At 45.5% G+C, this 17,504-nt stretch overlaps 1 protein-coding gene across 1 annotated transcript in view; it reads right to left on the minus strand.

Annotated features, from left to right (window-relative positions):
- TPPP (tubulin polymerization promoting protein) overlaps positions 1-17,409 on the minus strand; it is a 49,617-nt gene extending 32,208 nt beyond the window's left edge. The window contains exons 1-2 of the mRNA XM_080977120.1: positions 17,303-17,409; positions 610-924 (exon numbers count right to left, since the gene is read on the minus strand). Coding sequence (XP_080833246.1) covers positions 610-920 — 311 coding nt within the window. The 5' untranslated portion in view covers positions 921-924; positions 17,303-17,409. The remainder of the gene's footprint in view (positions 1-609; positions 925-17,302) is intronic.
- Between the last annotated feature and the right edge of the window lie 95 nt (positions 17,410-17,504).

Consider the following 17,504-nt stretch of genomic DNA (forward strand, 5'->3'; position numbering starts at 1 on the left):
TGCATTTGTTTTAAAACTACTGATTTTATTTATATTTTAATAAATGTTATGCCAACTTGGTGTTAATGCTTGATTTCATTGGTCTTTTAATCAATAATTTAATATGTTTTTATGCTTTGATGTTATTAATTAAAACAGTACATACATCTTGTCAATTAAAATATACTTAATTTTCTTAAGGCCATTAATTTCAATGTGTCGACTCTTGAGTATGACTGTTGGCTATCACTCAATGTATTTTCGCCTGGAATGTGTAACCTGTGAATGCTAATTAGTACAGAAAAAGAAACTCAGATGTGCAATCTAAACTTGTAAAGCATGGCGGAGCTAACCTGGTGCTCTCCAGATACTGCTGGACTATAAGTTCCATCACCTGTGATCACTGCCCCTGCTAGCTGGGGCTGGAGAGAGCTGAAGTCCAACAATATCTGAGGATAGCATGGTGTTCCCCCCGTTTTACAGAACTTAAAAACAATGTTTATGATGTAATTGGGGTATATGTAACCAACATATTCCACCTATTATTACTCACAAACAGACTAAGCAATACAAATATCGGGGGGGGGGGGAGATGTAAGATAAGGCTGAAGAAGCAGAGGGAGAAATTACTTGATCTTGCTGAAGACGATGTCAACATCGGTGAGAGTCACGTTCTTGCTATCAATCACGTGGCAATCCTTACACAACTTGGACCAGTTTTTCCCATGCATCTCTTTGCCCGTGGCTCTCGTATCCCCGTGGATAGCAAATTTTCTGAAAGCCTCTTCAAGAGCACTTAGCTCTGGCCCACTGGCCCCGTCGTGGGAGCTGTTTGAGTCGCAGGATAACCTTTTGGCTGCTTTTTCTTTTGCGGAATCTGCAGGAGACCTTGGAGGTGTTTTGTTCACATGCTTGGTGAGTTTACTTGTGTTGTCAGCCATTGCGCTAAAGAGAAGATGGAGAAGAGGAAGTTGATTCTTTGTAGGCCACTGCTTGCATTAAAACAAAAACCAGACCACATCTGAACAGAACTGCCCTGCTTTTGGCCTTTTCAGAAAATAAACCAATATGCAATTTTTTGTTCTGTTTCTCTTAAACTGCTCTCACAACTGAAAAGTATTAATTCCAAAACAGATGTTCAACGTCTGGTGAGGGATGGCTTGTTGGCATGAGTGAATGAGGCCCAGTCTACATATGCTGCAGTCTGAGGTAGTAGAGTGGCCTGCACCACTTCAGGATGCCAGTACAGAAGGACATTATTGCATACTTCCCTGTGTAAAAACTCTCAGGCAGAAGAAAACCAGCATATCAAGCGTAAAATGTCCTAAACTAGGTTGCTCCCTACTCGGCTAGTCTTCTACTTCCAGAGCCGCCGCCACCCCCACAATGCTCTCTTAGCCTTTTTTTACTAACAGCAGCACAAATGGAGATAGCCAGATGCTGGCGAACTGGGACTGGTCTCTGTGGCAGACCTTGGAGTATCAAATTTCAGAGGCACCCTGTGCAGCCCCCAAATCTGGTGCCCCTGTTCCGCCTCCCATTGGGGCAATAGTGGTGGAGTCTCCTTCGGCGCTTCAGAAGCACCATGCCCAGTACAACCACACCCGTCACACTCCCCAGGAGCCACTTCCGCTGGTCTCAGCATGGGCTCTTGGTATGCCAGAGTGTGGTCCATAGCACTGGCTGAGAAGCTGGCATGACAAGTTGGAGCAGCCAGAGGCAAGCGTAATCCATTTTCTTTCTACAGCACATGGCAAATACTTATTGAATACGGTAATTATTTGGACTGTGGCAGGAAACCATGCACTACCCATGAAAAAATATGGTGTGACCTTTTAGAATAATCAAATGAAACTTTATTATCCAGCATAACACAAATCTGTAAAAAGACCAGGTCAAGTTGTTTGTTGTATATTGTTGGAACAGCTGTTTTCTCAAATGTACTTAATGTAATCTGAAAAATAACAACATAAAAAAGGCATGCACACCCTGGCTAAAATCTTCATTCCTACTTTATTTGGCCAGATATGTAGACTAGGCCTCAGCCTTCAGAGACCTAACACCATGGACAGAACTCTCATATCTCTTATCTGCTTTTCAGTTTCCGTTTTTTATTCAAGTGCCAACCAGGAAGCGTTGAGAGCTCAAGCAAGGAGAGATCAAGCAAAGTATGTATGTGTGAGTGTCAAGCCTAAGATGGCATTTAGGGTGAATTTTGAACATCATTAGCAGTTTGGGGAAAACGATTCAGATTTTTAACAATTTCAATAGTTCCTTTCAAGGGAATTGTTATTCTACTTCTGTAAGCCCAAGCAAACAGTCTTAAGTAGGTGCCTGCAGCAGGTGAGGCAGTGTGAGCAGCAGTATATGGGGGGGGGGGGGAGTGCAGGATAGGGGCCAGTGCAAAGGCCCATGAGGCAGATGAACAGAAGGGAGGGGGAAGCCCTGTTCCGTCTCCCTGTTTGCTCCATGGGGTCTCATCCTGTACTCTCCAAATACAAGGGGGGAAGCCATGGATGACACAGCAGCCTTTCCCAGACAAGCAGGGAACAGCAAAAGCAGCAGAAGGAAGAGGAGGAGGAGGAGGAGGCAGTGAGAGCCACCCATACAGGTGACAGTGGCACTGAATGACTCTGGGGAGGCAGTCATGCCAGCTGTCCAAACCACAAAATCTGTTTACAAGAAATGTATTTTTTTATATAAAAAAGGATTTTTTTGGGATCAAATTATTCATACCAGTATCTGAGCAACAGTAAGATTACCATCGGCATGTTATTCTTTTTTAAGATAGCCTGGAAAATAAATCCACAGGCATTACTAGCCCATTAAAAACGCTCCACTGCCCAAGAAACCATAGGGGAGATGAAGGGAAGATTCAGCAATCTGACCACTGTCTCAAACTAGTTATGTTACAAGCAGATGTTCTCAAGCAAGCTCTACCCTACAAATTCTATTCAGGAACCTAAGAAGGCTGTAGAGCAGTCAAGAATATGTGCACTTTGCCCTCACTTAATTCGTTTTTCTGAAAATACAGGTCAAGGTCCTGGCAATGGCCTGTCATGTTCATAACATGGCACTGGAACAGTCTGCCAGTTTCTCCCTAAGCATTCGCCAGCCCACGCTTTCATAAAGCATCACTAGTTTTGACAACGCCAGCACTGAAGGAGTGGGGGGGGGGGGGAAGTGTGTTATGTACAGCATGTACTTGGGTCTGCACTTTGATCTTTTTGAACAACAAGAAGTTTAAGTGGCCCACCGACATCCCCCGCAAATTTCAAAAACTGTAGGTGCTACTATCCTGGGTACACATCCAAGGGAGTACACCCTGCAAAACTCAGCCGGACTTACATCTGAGTAAGGGTTACTCTGTGAGTGTCTCCCAACATTAGAACAATTGTGATCTTCAGGTAAAGCACCATCATGCAATCTGCCCTGCTAAGCAGGGGTCAGTTTTACGAGGTGAGCCACACAACATCCCCACCTGCTTTGGAAACCCCTCCCCAAAACTCTAGCCACTTTGAAAGTGGCTATTCTGAGCTACTCTTCCCTCCTCTATATCTGCAAAGCAAGAAAAACGTATGTGCACCCACTGCGAATATTCCGCGTGGCTATTTTAACTATTTAGGCTTTTAAAATTACAGTATGTTTATAGGCTTGGTGTATTTTTCTAGTCTCTGTACCTTATCAACCACAATTACCATATTTTCCCCGTATATAAGACATGCCCTGTTTTAGGGGTCTCCAAATAAAGAAAATGGGGGGAGATTGTATCCATGTATAAGACGACCCCCAATTTTAAACATATTTTAAAAAGAAAAAATATGGTAATTATCACTCTTCTTCCCACAAACTCTCAGAAGTTGCTCTAATTAACCTCTCTGCTCTAATAATGCATGGTGTACTGTTGATTCACCATAGCTGCTACTTCTGCCAGAAGCTTTTCATCCTAGAAATTATCACCCATGGAAGATTCTGTCTCCCCAATGTACCTCCTGTCCAGCAGCCAGGGCCTCCGAGGAGGAGCTCAGGGACTGAGGCTGGAATCTGGCCCAGGGAGCTCTCTGGTCCTTGGTGTGATTAAACCCCAGAAGTTCGTCAGACATGAAAAGAAGTGTGCAACATTATCTTCCCATGACACTTGTTTTTAAATTTTGTTGCCATCATCTTTGCTAGCACAACCAGCAACAGAAGTAATCCTAATGCTCAACAGTATGAGTTTCCTGGTGCCCTCTCCCACCTAAAACCTCCCAAAGCATTCTGCCCAAGAAGAAGACATTCAGATGACACGTCTGATGACACCTGTCAAGTGACAGGCTTCCATTTTAGACAGAGCAGACATAGCATAGTCAGGAGTACAATGGAAGTCTTGTTTTCAGCATAGACAGGCACAGAGGACAACCAGTCCATCAACAGTTCAACTACAGAGATCATGTCAGGACAGATAAGGGTGGAAGTGGGTAACGGCCGAGTAAGGATAGTGGTTGTACAATTTATTCTAGTCACTGTACAACAGATACTTGTTCCAGCCAGGGTTCATCAAGCACAATGCATGTAGCAGGCTGAGACTGCAGCAATTTAGGGTCACACAATTTTCTCCCCAGTATTACCCAACCGACAAGAACTACAAACCTTTGCAAGTGAAATAGTTCATATATAAAGGTTTTAATTTCCACCTTCTGCCAGCCAAGGTCCTCAAAGTGCCTCACAACATTAGATAAAAAGAAGCACAATAAAATACAAATAAAAACTGCCAAGAAGCAGCGAACGATGCAGCTGGAAGGACACTATATATCATAAAAACGGGAGACAGGATCCTATATATGCTAATAGCAAACACATTCTCTGTGGATCCTTATGTAGCTAAGAAAGAGACCAGGTGGCTCAGGGAAACTCCAAGGTTTGAAGAAGTGCAAAAGTTTTTGGGGTGACCTAAGGGGGCAAAAGCAAAAAGACCCCAGCGACCCAACGAGGGCTGAGCATGCTATGGCCACAAAACACAGAAAAAAGGGTATCCTGGAAAAGAGCAGGGCTGACTCACTGTCAGGAAACCTTGAATAGGAACACTCCACACACCAATATTTGTTACAAATCCCATGTTTAAAACTAATATTCAGTTGAAATCTTAAAAGGCCTGGTAGAAAATAAATGCATTTAATGTCTCTCTTAAAGCACTAATTGAATCAACCAGGAAATCTACTCTGGGGAAAGAATTCGCTAGAAGGGGAGCCACCTCCAAACTAAGTTTTTTTCTGGAACAGGTCAACTGTGCCTCAGATGCTATAATTTAGCACCAAACCTATAATCCTGTTCTGTGGTCACAACTCACTAGTGTGCTCCTCATAGATAGTTCCTGACAAGGCCACACGGCTGCATTTGGGGCCGGCTGAAGTTTCTGAATTGTCATCCTCAGTGTCAGTCTGCAATAGTCAAGAACTTACCAGGAAATGCACAATAAAGGAAAGTTCCATATCAGACATATATCAGAATAAGAGCTACACCCTGATTTGTACCAGTTCTGCAATATGCAAAGGCGGGAGAGATGGGGAATTCTGAAAAATGAGCAGTTTGCTCAATTTTGGCAATTTCCCCCTCAAGTTTGTGGTCGAACACACAGGAAGCCTGTACCATGTATTCCAGTGAAAACTCCCACCGTTGCTTTGGCTGCTGAGAATACAGGGAGTGGAGAGGAAAGAAATGGACAGTTTTCCCCCAAATGCTTAAAAATTGGAGGGTCACACTACTACTACTGTATGTGTTCCTGCAGTACTAAATGGGAACAGACATTCCCACCCAATGCAGATGTGGGCATCAAATTCAATCAGCAACAGTTTGTGTGTCCTTGTGCAGCAGCTCCTGCTCATTTCATAGAGGGCTTGCACAGAGAAATTTCCTGATAACAGTATCCTACAGTATATTGGTATTTTCATTCCATCTTTTGACAAAGCATACTCAGAAAAACTGGATGGGCTGGGCAGGCGCAGGAGAATAGTTGTTTTCTCTTAATTCAGAGGATGATTAGCTTAAGGCCATCACTGTGAATGCATCTCTGGCCCAATTTTTATAAGCATCAGTAAGAATCAGCGTTAATGCAGCCTGTTTCTCAGTTCTGCTCAGGGCTGAATTAAGAGACATGTTTCTACGCTACACACACAGTTGATTTTACTGTCAGCTGCTGCAGTTCTTCTCAGAACACAGGTTATCCAAGGCTCCCTTTAGGAAAGGAAATCCTAAAGAGAATTTACTGATTTTTCAGAGGGCAGATCCGGGGGGGGGGGGGGGGGAGGGGGATACAACATGTTAGTTTACATAGGGGTTTTTAGTTCCATAAAGAACCTCTTTCCAAATTGACTTGTCTCTGTTACCCCTCTGGGGAGGGCAAAGCAGGTCCAGCTATGGAGCTGCGCTAAGTTCTCTATAAGACATTTGCAGAGAGTAATAAAAAGTAAGAAAATGCTACATAACATGCTTTCCCCTACACTGCAAAAAAGAACTATAAAACTATATCTGCTTTGGAAGAGATGTATTTATTTCCTCACCCTTTCTCCCAACGGTATTTATTTCCCACCCGTTCTCCCAACGGCTGCACAAAGTAACACAGCACAACAATACAAACTAGCATTAACACAAAAACAACATGCACGTTGGGAAGTGCCATAGCTCAATGGTAGACCATCTACTTTACACACAGTTCCATCCTAGGCATTTCTGGGCAGCACAGGGGGAAAACCCAGTCAGAAATTCTGGAGAGCCTCTGCCACTCAGTGTGGACAAAACTGAGCTAAATAGAGCAATGGTCCGACTCTACAGGAGGCAGCTGACTATGTTCCTAGTAACACTGTCAGCAAGAAGGCTGATTACATTTCAAAGGCCTGGGTAAACAAAACAGTTTTCATCTTGTGCTAAATGAGGTCATGGTTTCATAATCAGGGGGCCACCCCTAACAATGCCCTGTCTCACATTGTCAAGCAGCCAGAAAGGGCAGTCCACGTAAAGCACATTGCAGTCATCAAATTTGGAGGACATTAGTGCATGGGTACCTGAGGTCAAGATGTTCTAGTTCAGGAATGACTATAGCTGGACAGACCAGCTAGACATGGCAGGGGCATTCCTCCAGCAATAATGTGGAATCAAGGTGTGCTCTCAAGCTGCAAACTTGGTCTTTCAGGTAAAGCACTATTCCATCCAGAACTGGCCAACTCCCTAATTCCCAAACTTATAAACCACTGATCCACAGAACCTCAGACTTCCTGGGATTTGCTTTCAGCTTGCTGACCCTCATCCAGCACATAACTGAGACCAGAAGCTGGTCCAGCACTTCAACAGCATCTCCTAATTCTGATGAAATGCTGGCATAAAGCTGGGGCTCATTTGCATATTGGTAACACTGTTGACGCCTGCTTCTTGGGAGAAAAGCAATGACAAACCTAGACAGCATCTTAAAAAGCAGAGACATCACCTTGCCAACAAAGGTCCGTATAGTTAAAGCTATGGTTTTCCCAGTAGTGATGTATGGAAGTGAGAGCTGGACCATAAAGAAGGCTGATCGCCGAAGAATTGATGCTTTTGAATTCTGGTGCTGGAGGAGACTCTTGAGAGTCCCATGGACTGCAAGAAGATCAAACCTCTCCATTCTTAAGGAAATCAGCCCTGAGTGCTCACTGGAAGGACAGATCCTGAAGCTGAGGCTCCAATACTTTGTCCACCTCATGAGAAGAGAAGACTCCCTGGAAAAGACCCTGATGTTGGGAAAGATGGAGGGCACAAGGAGAAGGGGACGACAGAGGATGGTTGGACAGTGTTCTCGAAGCTACTAACATGAGTTTCACCAAACTGCGGGAGGCAGTGGAAGACAGAAGTGCCTGGTGTGCTCTGGTCCATGGGGTCACAAAGAGTCAGACATGACTAAACGACACAACAACAACAGTGTTGTTGTTTTTTTCAATTCTGCCCCGCCCCCGCCACCCAGAAGCTTCATAGAGATGCTGAACGTCGGACTGAAGCTTGTGGGACTTTGCGAGTGTGACTGCACATTCACATTGCCATATCTGGCTAAACATCCCAAAGTACCCTGAGAGCTACCTATGTGGTGTTAACAGAGGTGCTTCATGCAAGGGGAAAGGATCGGTTGATCTGTGAAAACTGTGGTCCATCCGAGATAGGTCTGAATAGTCTTTTTGTCTGTGCAGTTTAGCAAATAGCACCAAACAAAATGTGACAAAGGCAAAAGAATCTGAGATTTGCTCAATAAGAAACAACCTGACCGGTCTCAACGAAAGATCCTGAGAGCTACTGCGGGCCAGTGAGGAGGAAGCCCTGCTGCTGCAGGATTAAGACCTTGGCTTAACCATGTCACTTGCTAGTAAAGCTGAGTTTGTCACTTTCTCTCAGCCTAACCGACCTCACAGAGTTGCTGTGAGAATCAAAGGGGGGAAAGGTGCATGCTCTTTGGAGGAATGGCAGCAGACGAATGGAGCAGCAAGTAAACCTTGCCCAGATCCAAGAGGGAAGGCTGGCCACTCATTCTGTATGAACACAGGCCCCCCCCCAGGAGCTTCCAGATAAAGGCATTGCAGAAACTGGACATAATCTGTTTTTGGTTTTTATTAGATGGCAAATTAGAAAGGAACCATCCAAAACTCTAATGCAAAAGGCCTTCAGGATTTGCTTGAAAGTCCTGCATGAAACTAGATGCTGTATGTGCCCTGACTATTGAAGAGCAGCCAGGCCATCATCCCCTGTTGCAACCAAATGGTGTCACAAAGGATCAGCATTTACATGGATGACTTTAAACGCATCCCTGGGTCTCGTAGTAAACATTAGCACTGATAAAGAAAAGGATCACTGTTTCTTTTAGTGAGCTCTGAACAGCTGCCCTGTACAGCTCTAGGGTGCTGCACAGCTGTTGTGTTTTTTGTGTGTGTGTGTGTGTGTGTGTGTGTGTGTGTGTGTCAGAGGCAAATTGAAGAGGTGGTGACTGCTTGAAGACATCAGAGAGAGATTTCAGGGTGTCAATTTCACTTTCCTGGCTCTATTAAATTTCTGCAATCTGACCGTTTAATCCCCCACTCCGTCCCCACCTTGTTAAATTCAGTTCTATGGAATATTGTTACAAGTTAATTAAACAGTTGTGCTCTATCCCATTTCAACACTGAGGTGGAAATGAACACAAAGCTGAAGTGTGATTACCTTAATCAGCCTGAAGAAGAAGAGCCATCAATATCTGCAGCACTTCCCTGCCTGATCATGTACTTGCCACTGATCCTTACTCACCACAGGTGACCAGGCAAGTGCCTGTTTGCAAGCCTTTTTCCAATTGTGGAGCTGAGGTGGGGGGCTAAAAACCATAAAATTCTGATATCTAGTGCTATTTTTCTAGAAAAAGAGGTGCCAAAACTCACCACGACTGCCTCCCTTTTTCTCTGAAAGGTGCCAAACTGAGTTCCAGTGAGTTTGGGCTGAAAAAAGTCCTGCTGATACCCAAATTTAAATTTTGGTGAAGCTTGACAAGATTGCATGAAGGGTGCCTTGGGGTGAACCCGGGGTGAAGGACCAGCTTTCCAAGGGAGGAGTAGTTTTGCAGAGTCACCACATTGTGGGACAATGTCAGATGGGGAAATGTTTCTAATGGTTTGGTGGCCTATCAGCTGATGGAATATTTGGCCCTTCCAGATGACCCAAGGCTGATGTAGATGACTCTCAGGTCTGGTCCCTGCAATCCAAACCCAACTACTGCTGTCAGTCTGTTGTCCCAGTTTGTTCTTGCAGCTGCCAGGGCTGGACACAAGTTGAAAGTGGACATGCCTGACTTATCTTCAGGGGTGATACTGAAGGCAAGCAATAAGTGGAGGCCTTGCTTGTGAGCATCTAGACATCTGGGCACTGCTGAAAGCAGAACTCTTCTCAAAGCTGCACCTTGATGTGATCCAGCAAAGAAGTCCCTATAGTCTTAAGAGAAGACTGCCTCTGCTGGGATGTTTCTCTCACTCTGTGCTGAGCACGGCTGTTGCAAGCAAGAGTGAAGGGAGCCATTCTTTGGTGGAGGCCAAAATTCTTCATGGGTTCAACTGCATGAGGGCTGTGACCAGTTGCCACTGGATAAGAATACTGGTTGTCAGAATCCAACCTGTTGAATAGTTGATGCTTACAGTCCCAGGGGATGCTGCATTTGTTTGGTATCTGTGTCTGGAAGTCTGATAGGGACACTCAAGGGAGCTTCGCGTCTGACAAAGAAACAAACCTGGATTTGCCGCTCAAAAGGGAGCTGCAATCTGACAAATGTATGACGTATGTATCTGCAGACACACATTAGGCTTTAGGTGTACACCAGAAAAACCATAATGTGTGAATTGGGCCTCAGCTTTACTGTGGTCACTAGGGTTCTTCTGTATCTCCTGTCTGCAAATGGAAAAATGATTTTGGCCTAGCTAGCTTGCTACCCTACCAATCCATGTAGTTTTCAGGTGATTCATATGATTTCACACACAAGCATTTCCACAACCTGCCCTTGTGAACCTTTGTTCATTTTTTAAAATTAAAAAACCCCAACATTTTTGAGCTTATGGAACTGTTAGTGAACAATCCACGTGAACTTTTTATCTTGCCAAATTTTGGGTTTTTTTCATTAGGCATTAAGAGCAAAGTAGTGTTTCTTGTTTTAGCAAAATCAGGTCAGATTTTTTGTCATGAAGGCTGTTGAAGGAAATAGGAAACAAGTCACTATCCTAAATTAAGGAGCCTACATGCCTAAAATGTGGTCTTGTGGTGAATTCTGATCAAAAATAAACCACAGTCAGAAGCTTCATTGATTCAGCTTGGAAAAAGCTGCATCTAAGAAGTAGACTCTACCCTACAAGTAGAAAACAAAAAACCCTTATGCCACAAAAAAATGTTCACTCTTCAAGGTGCTACAGGACTCCTTGAAAAACTGGCCAGTCTTCTCTCATTTTTGTAACAGAAATTCTTATAAAATTAAAATAAGTAACTTACTGTTCAAATGCTACACATTCCCTACATGCCTCCAACAAAATGGAAATGGAAATGTCGTTTAAAATTTGAAATTATATAACACATTTACATACAAAATCTGTGGAACCAATTTCAGGTTAAATGTTATTTTTTTTAAATAAAAAGAAAAAACCAACCTACATAAACTCCACCATACAGTATGTATGCTGATAAATGCCTATAAAAAGTATCTTTCAGACAGAAGAAGCTAATAATACATAAAGCACATTAATTTAAAAAGTACATTGCAAGTAAGAGTAAAAATGGCAGCATCATAGCAATTTGCTATATGGACTTTACTGGCCTCTTTCCAAAACACACAGGAATTATTCTGAGGCAAGAGGAAAGAAGCTCAAACTGCCTAAATAAATCAGCTGACCTGACCATATATTCTCAGCTGCTTGGAGGAACAGAAATGGGGCTGATAATGACATATAAAACAACTCCAATGGTCAGACCAAGGTAGAGCAAAACATAGCAAAGGCCTGCATCTATTCTCAGGAGTAAATGCAAAGGCACAAGGCAGCTTTCCTAACACACCAGCTCATGCACACCTATGCTGGGTCCTTTTGACAGCCCAAAATAAAAGAAGAATAAACTGCCCTCTCATTTGCAAAAGCTTTCTAACCTGGTTGGCTGGAAAATATTCTTTCACTCCAGCAGGCAAGTAGGCTAGTGGTTATTTGCAAGCCTGAGAACAAGCAACAGTACTGTACAGATGGATCATCTATCCTGTGATAGATACCAATATCACAGGGGTAAATGTGACCTCAAGTCTCCAAATTGCTACTGTTAGCATTCTAATATAGGATAGCGTTAAATGTTTCAGGACTTTATAGAAAACAGGAATCAAATGGTGCAGTGAGATGCAGAATATACAAGCCATGTTTTGCAATTCATAGAATCATAGAATCATAGAGTTGGAAGAGACCACCAGGGCCATCGAGTCCAACCCCCTGCCAAGCAGGAAACACCATCAGAGCACTCCTGACATATGGTTGTCAAGCCTCTGCTTAAAGACCTCCAAAGAAGGAGACTCCACCACACTCCTGGGCAGCAAATTCCACTGTCGAACAGCTCTTACTGTCAGGAAGTTCTTCCTAATGTTTAGGTGGAATCTTCTTTCTTGTAGTTTGGATCCATTGCTCCGTGTCCGCTTCTCTGGAGCAGCAGAAAACAACCTTTCTCCCTCCTCTTCAAGACACCGATCCTAATTACATATTCAGTCATCTACCTATGCTAGCAAATCTCAGCACCAAGATAACCAATGATAAAAAAATGCACACAGAGACACAAAACAAGGGGGATAAATGGAGAGTGGATTCACTAGGATCAGCTGATTGTCAGGTCTTGCTTAAGTCCCTTTCAAGGTGCTGGCAAAAAAGGAAAGGGACTTAGGATGAGACTACAATTAAGGGGTGGGATTTGGGAAGCCCCTTTCAGAGTTCTATCTTCTGCCATGCTTTGAAAGGGGCTTCTTCAGAGGGTCTCACAGAGCACTATGCAAGACACATGCAGGACATGAAAGTCATCAGACGTTATTTCTGTATCAGCTGATGGGCAGGTAGGTAGCTCCCTGTTCTCGGGAGAACTCGTCATGACAGCTTTCTCTAAACAATTTTGTTTGTACATGTCTCATGCTCACATGCTGCATCACTTCTCCCCTCCTACATAACCATCCTCTCTAGCTGGGTGCCTTTCTGAGGCTGAGATAACAGAGCACAAAATATCTTCAGGTACAGAGCTAACATCCTGTGTTTGGTTCCAGGTAGCGCTTGTTCGGCTCCTGCAAAAACTCATTTCGAGCACTTCAAAGCAAAATGGTAGTTTGCATAGTCCTAGCAAGCAAAGAATAATGTTTCAGGTAACCACCATAAAGCTCAAAGCAGCCAAAATGGGCATCTCTCCTCTTATCCTTATAGCTACTCTGTGGCCTGTTTTGCACATTGAGCTACACCAAACTGCAGCTTAGCAAGATTACAGGAGCATGAGGACTCCTGGAGAGCAGCTTGCAGGCCCTTTGCTCCTGCCCAGTCCTTTTTGCTGCTGTACAGTATCGTGAACGTTTGTTCTTGCTTGCGATTAGTGAGGAGAGAGCTTAACCACGAATCCTAGTTGGATGATGAGCCAAGCCAAACCTTGGTACAGCGCAGTGCAGCAGCAAAAAGGACTGGGCAGGGCAAAGCGGGTGTGAGCCCAAACATTCATATGGTCTCACTAAGTGCCAGTACTTAAGTTGCCTCTTCAGATGCTGCTGCTCAGCAAGCATGGCCAATGGCCAGGGATGAGGAGAGTTGTGGGTAATCAGCTCCTGGGCCTATGGATCAGTTTTTCAGGGAGATTATGGATTCCCACCACATTTACAAGCTTGCATGTGCTGTTCGTCGTATTTTGCTGGCCAGAGGAGGAGATTGAAAGCTTGCACCTCCATCCCCTGAGATACAGTACGAGGTGACATGAGAGGGCATTCTCTATAGTGGCACTGAGACTCAGCATCAATGCTGATGGAGCTATGCACCCAAAAGCATGTAGTAAATAATTTAAATAAGAATAAGAATACAGCTATGTGAGTTTATTGTTGATTCATCAGTACTCTGGAGTCGTGTTTGTTTGCAGTGTCCACACAGTAACACCCTCAACAAATTGGCACACCATTTTCTTCCCCATTGAAATCTGAGGAATACCTAATATTTTTTTTTTTTTAAACCAACCTGCAGAAATGATAAATCTGAATTAAAGGGAGGAGATGTGGGGTGGCGTTTTGATAAGCGGGACATCATAGAGATGCTGCAAAAACTAAATTGCAAGCATGAGTGGCAACAAACCCACCATAAACTCACATACACAAGTGCACTACCGTAATGTGAAGGCATTACGGTTTTTCTCATTCATTTAAAGAGACCAGAGAGGCATGCGTTTAGGCCTAGTTAGATATGGTCATGAAATGGCACCCGACAGAAATCCTATTATGAATGTGTGCTGAGCTGCAATAGGCCCCCTTTCTGGATGTGTCACCCCCCCCCCCTTCTAAAAATATGGAAGAGTAACACTGAAAGCATCCAGAACTGTGTAGACAGCACAAGCTCTTCCATTCTGGGAAAAGGAGGACCTTCTGCTGCCTGGGAATAGGTGGAAGCACCATGGGGAAAATGCAGGAAGACAATGATTGGATGAAGGCTTCATGGGATACTTCATTAAAAGTTAGTACATATAGCAATTTCACATGAAAGGCAGGCATGGAAGCACCCAGCGTTGTCTCTGGTTAAAAAGAGTTTGTAGGTTTCTGAATTACCCCCCAAAAGTTTCAAACCTATGAAGAGACATTACAGTGGGATGAGCATGCACACCATTGGCAATGATGCCTGTCTTAGATCACTCTTCAGCTTTCTGAAATAACTATTGTCTCCGGACACAATAGACAATAGAACTCAGAACTACCACACTTGAGTGTCATTTGAAAGAGTGGAGGAACCACTTTGTCCATGTAGACAAAAACTAATCTGTATTAAGATTAAGGAAATGGCATAAGAATGTAATTTTGGTTACTCCGATCTCCCTAGTAATAGATTCATCGACTGCAAAGTTTTTAATTTTACAAAGTTCTGAGAAACTGTTCTTCTTTCCCTATGAACAAACCAAGCAGGTGGTTAATAGCACACAGAAAACCAACATGCCAGTGAGAGAAGGGCTCTAGGCTAGTTTTCTCCTTGATATACCAGTTTTCTATGTGCAGGTAATGCATTCCTTAAACGAGCCTCCACCTACACTATAAAATGGTACCCTTCAGGCACAGGTTTCGCCACCTTAGCAAGCACCAGGCCACAACTGTAACAGGCAGAATAAAAATAATCTAATCTCCAGAGGTTTTCCAGTGCTGCAACTGTCCTGAAATAATAGAGATTCTGAGCTTGTGCAGAGTGGCTCTCCTTAGCACCCAGATAACCGCAACAAGCCATCATTTATTTTACTTGTACAAAGATCCTCCAAGTCAGAGGGTCAGACCCAACTGAAGACACAGACAGCCGTTTGGGGGAAGGGGGTTGTTGGGACACAGTGCAGACATGTGCAGCCCCCCCCCCACACTTCCTGTGATGTGGTTCTGAACACCCAGATAGGGCATGACACATCAAAACACAAGATAGTGTGACACGGCAGCTAAAAAAGCCAATGCAATCCTGGGCTGCATCAATAGGAGTATAGCATCTAGATCAAGGGAAGTAATAGTGCCACTGTATTCTGCTCTGGTCAGACCTCACCTGGAGTACTGTGTCCAGTTCTGGGCACCACAGTTCAAGAAGGACACTGACAAACTGGAACGGGTCCAGAGGAGGGCAACCAAAATGGTCAAAGGCCTGGAAACGATGCCTTATGAAGAACGGCTAAGGGAGCTGGGCATGTTTAGCCTGGAGAAGAGGAGGTTAAGGGGTGATATGATAGCCATGTTCAAATATATAAAAGGATGTCACATAGAGGAGGGAGAAAGGTTGTTTTCTGCTGCTCCAGAGAAGCGGACACGGAGCAATGGATCCAAACTACAAGAAAGAAGATTCCACCTAAACATTAGGAAGAACTTCCTGACAGTAAGAGCTGTTCGACAGTGGAATTTGCTGCCAAGGAGTGTGGTGGAGTCTCCTTCTTTGGAGGTCTTTAAGCAGAGGCTTGACAACCATATGTCAGGAGTGCTCTGATGGTGTTTCCTGCTTGGCAGGGGGTTGGACTCGATGGCCCTTGTGGTCTCTTCCAACTCTATGATTCTATGATATATTTATCCTTTACAGTTATTTACTAAGATATAGTTCCAGTCACCTCAGTGCTTTTGTCGTCACTGGTCAGCCTACTAGAAGGCAGAAGTGTTACTGTATAACAAGGTAGAATCCTGCCTGCCTGCCTTTCCCTTCTATTGACTTGTGTAAATCAAAAGGCTGTAAAAGAATGAAAGCAGAAAATTCAGGGAAGGGGCCTCAGGGACTGTGTGCCAACAGATCTTGCCTCCCCCCCTGCTGCAGAGGACACAAGACCACCTGAGCCCTGGGCTTTGGGGGTTTGTCCCAGCCCTCCAGCTCCCTCTCTCTGCAATCTTCCTGACTAAGGCAAGGGGCTTGCTCTGAAATGGCCAGGTCTGAGGATTGCAGGCCAGATCAGGTGCTGTGCACAGACAGCAACATGCTGAGGAAATGAGTAAATATTGCTCTCCCTCTGGCAGGAATGAAATCAGAAAGTGGAACCGAAGGATCCAGTGTGAATCATTTCCATTGCACCTGCTATCTCCAGGGAAGGTGCATAATTTATTCTCCCTTGTGAAACACATGCATAAGGATCCTCAGTTGCTGCTTCTCAGGAACCTTCTTCCCCAGAAAATGAAAGATAAACACTGCAATGGAAGGGGAAAGAGAAGGGGGTCCTCAGCGAGTCTGACACAGACTCCAGTTTTCAAGATCTATTACGTAACACTGAAGCACCTACAAAAACACCAGAAAAATCTAGAAGCCATAACTAGTAAGAACCTAAAGATTCCCCCATCACATCCACACATCCCCCCCCCCCGGCGGCACCATCCACCCCCCTCGTGTATGTGCGCAGCTTCTGTTTGCAGGAAGAGGCTGTTTATTTGCCAGCAAAATCTTTCAGATTTCTCTGGGGTGGAGGGGCAGAAAGGGAGTCGGCTTTTTAAAGCAAGATCTATTAGAGCAGAAGGGTGCACATCTCCGAGCAAGAGGTCCACAGGGATCCGTCCCTTTAAATGCAAGAAGGCTCCTGCAATTTCAAAGAATGCCATCTCTCTCCTCGTATGCAGGCGCCTGTTTGTTTCGACCGCTCCACGAGCTCCGAGAGCCTGGGCTCAAATACAGCAGCAGCAGCAGCAGCAGCGAGCCGGCAGCCGGGATCTCTCCTCGAAGAGGGCGGTCAGAGGCAGAGCCCGGCAATGTTTAGACGCCAACTTCAGCAGGGGGAAAGCGCCGTCTCCCTCCTCCGCCGGCCCTGGCATGCCTCTGCGCTTTCGCTTTGCAGCCCGGGAGGCGGCCAGCCAGCAGCGCCTTCCCAGGCGCGGCAGCCCCAGCGCGGGCGCCCAGAGGGGGCAGCAGCAGCAGGCGCAACCCGCGCGCGCTGGGGCTGCCGGCGCCTCGCCCGCCCGCCGGACTCGGCAGCCTTCAGCGGGCGGGCGCGGAGCTCTGGGGGGCCGGCTGCCTGGCCGCCGCCGCCGCCGCCCAAAAAAGGCCACCGGGGACCCGGAACTGGCGGGCGCTCCTGGGAAGGCGGCGCTGCCTGGGGCGCGCAGTCCCGCCAAGCCCCGCCAAGCCCCGCTCCTCGCCCCGCTTACCTCCCCGCTCGGACGGGCTCCGCTCCACTCGGCTCCTGCCCGTCCGCGCTGCGCCCTCTCGGCCCCGGACTCGCGGAGCCCCCAGCACAAGAAGCGTCCGCGGCGGCTGAGCGAGGCGCGGCGAGCGCGGCTCTGAGGCGGCCGGCCGGCTCCGCCCTGCGCGCCCGGCATTGGCGAAGGGCCGTCGAGGGGCCGGGCGCGG

This window comes from Podarcis pityusensis (assembly GCF_964106645.2).
Source record: "Podarcis pityusensis genome assembly, chromosome: 13".
Taxonomy (NCBI): domain Eukaryota; kingdom Metazoa; phylum Chordata; class Lepidosauria; order Squamata; family Lacertidae; genus Podarcis; species Podarcis pityusensis.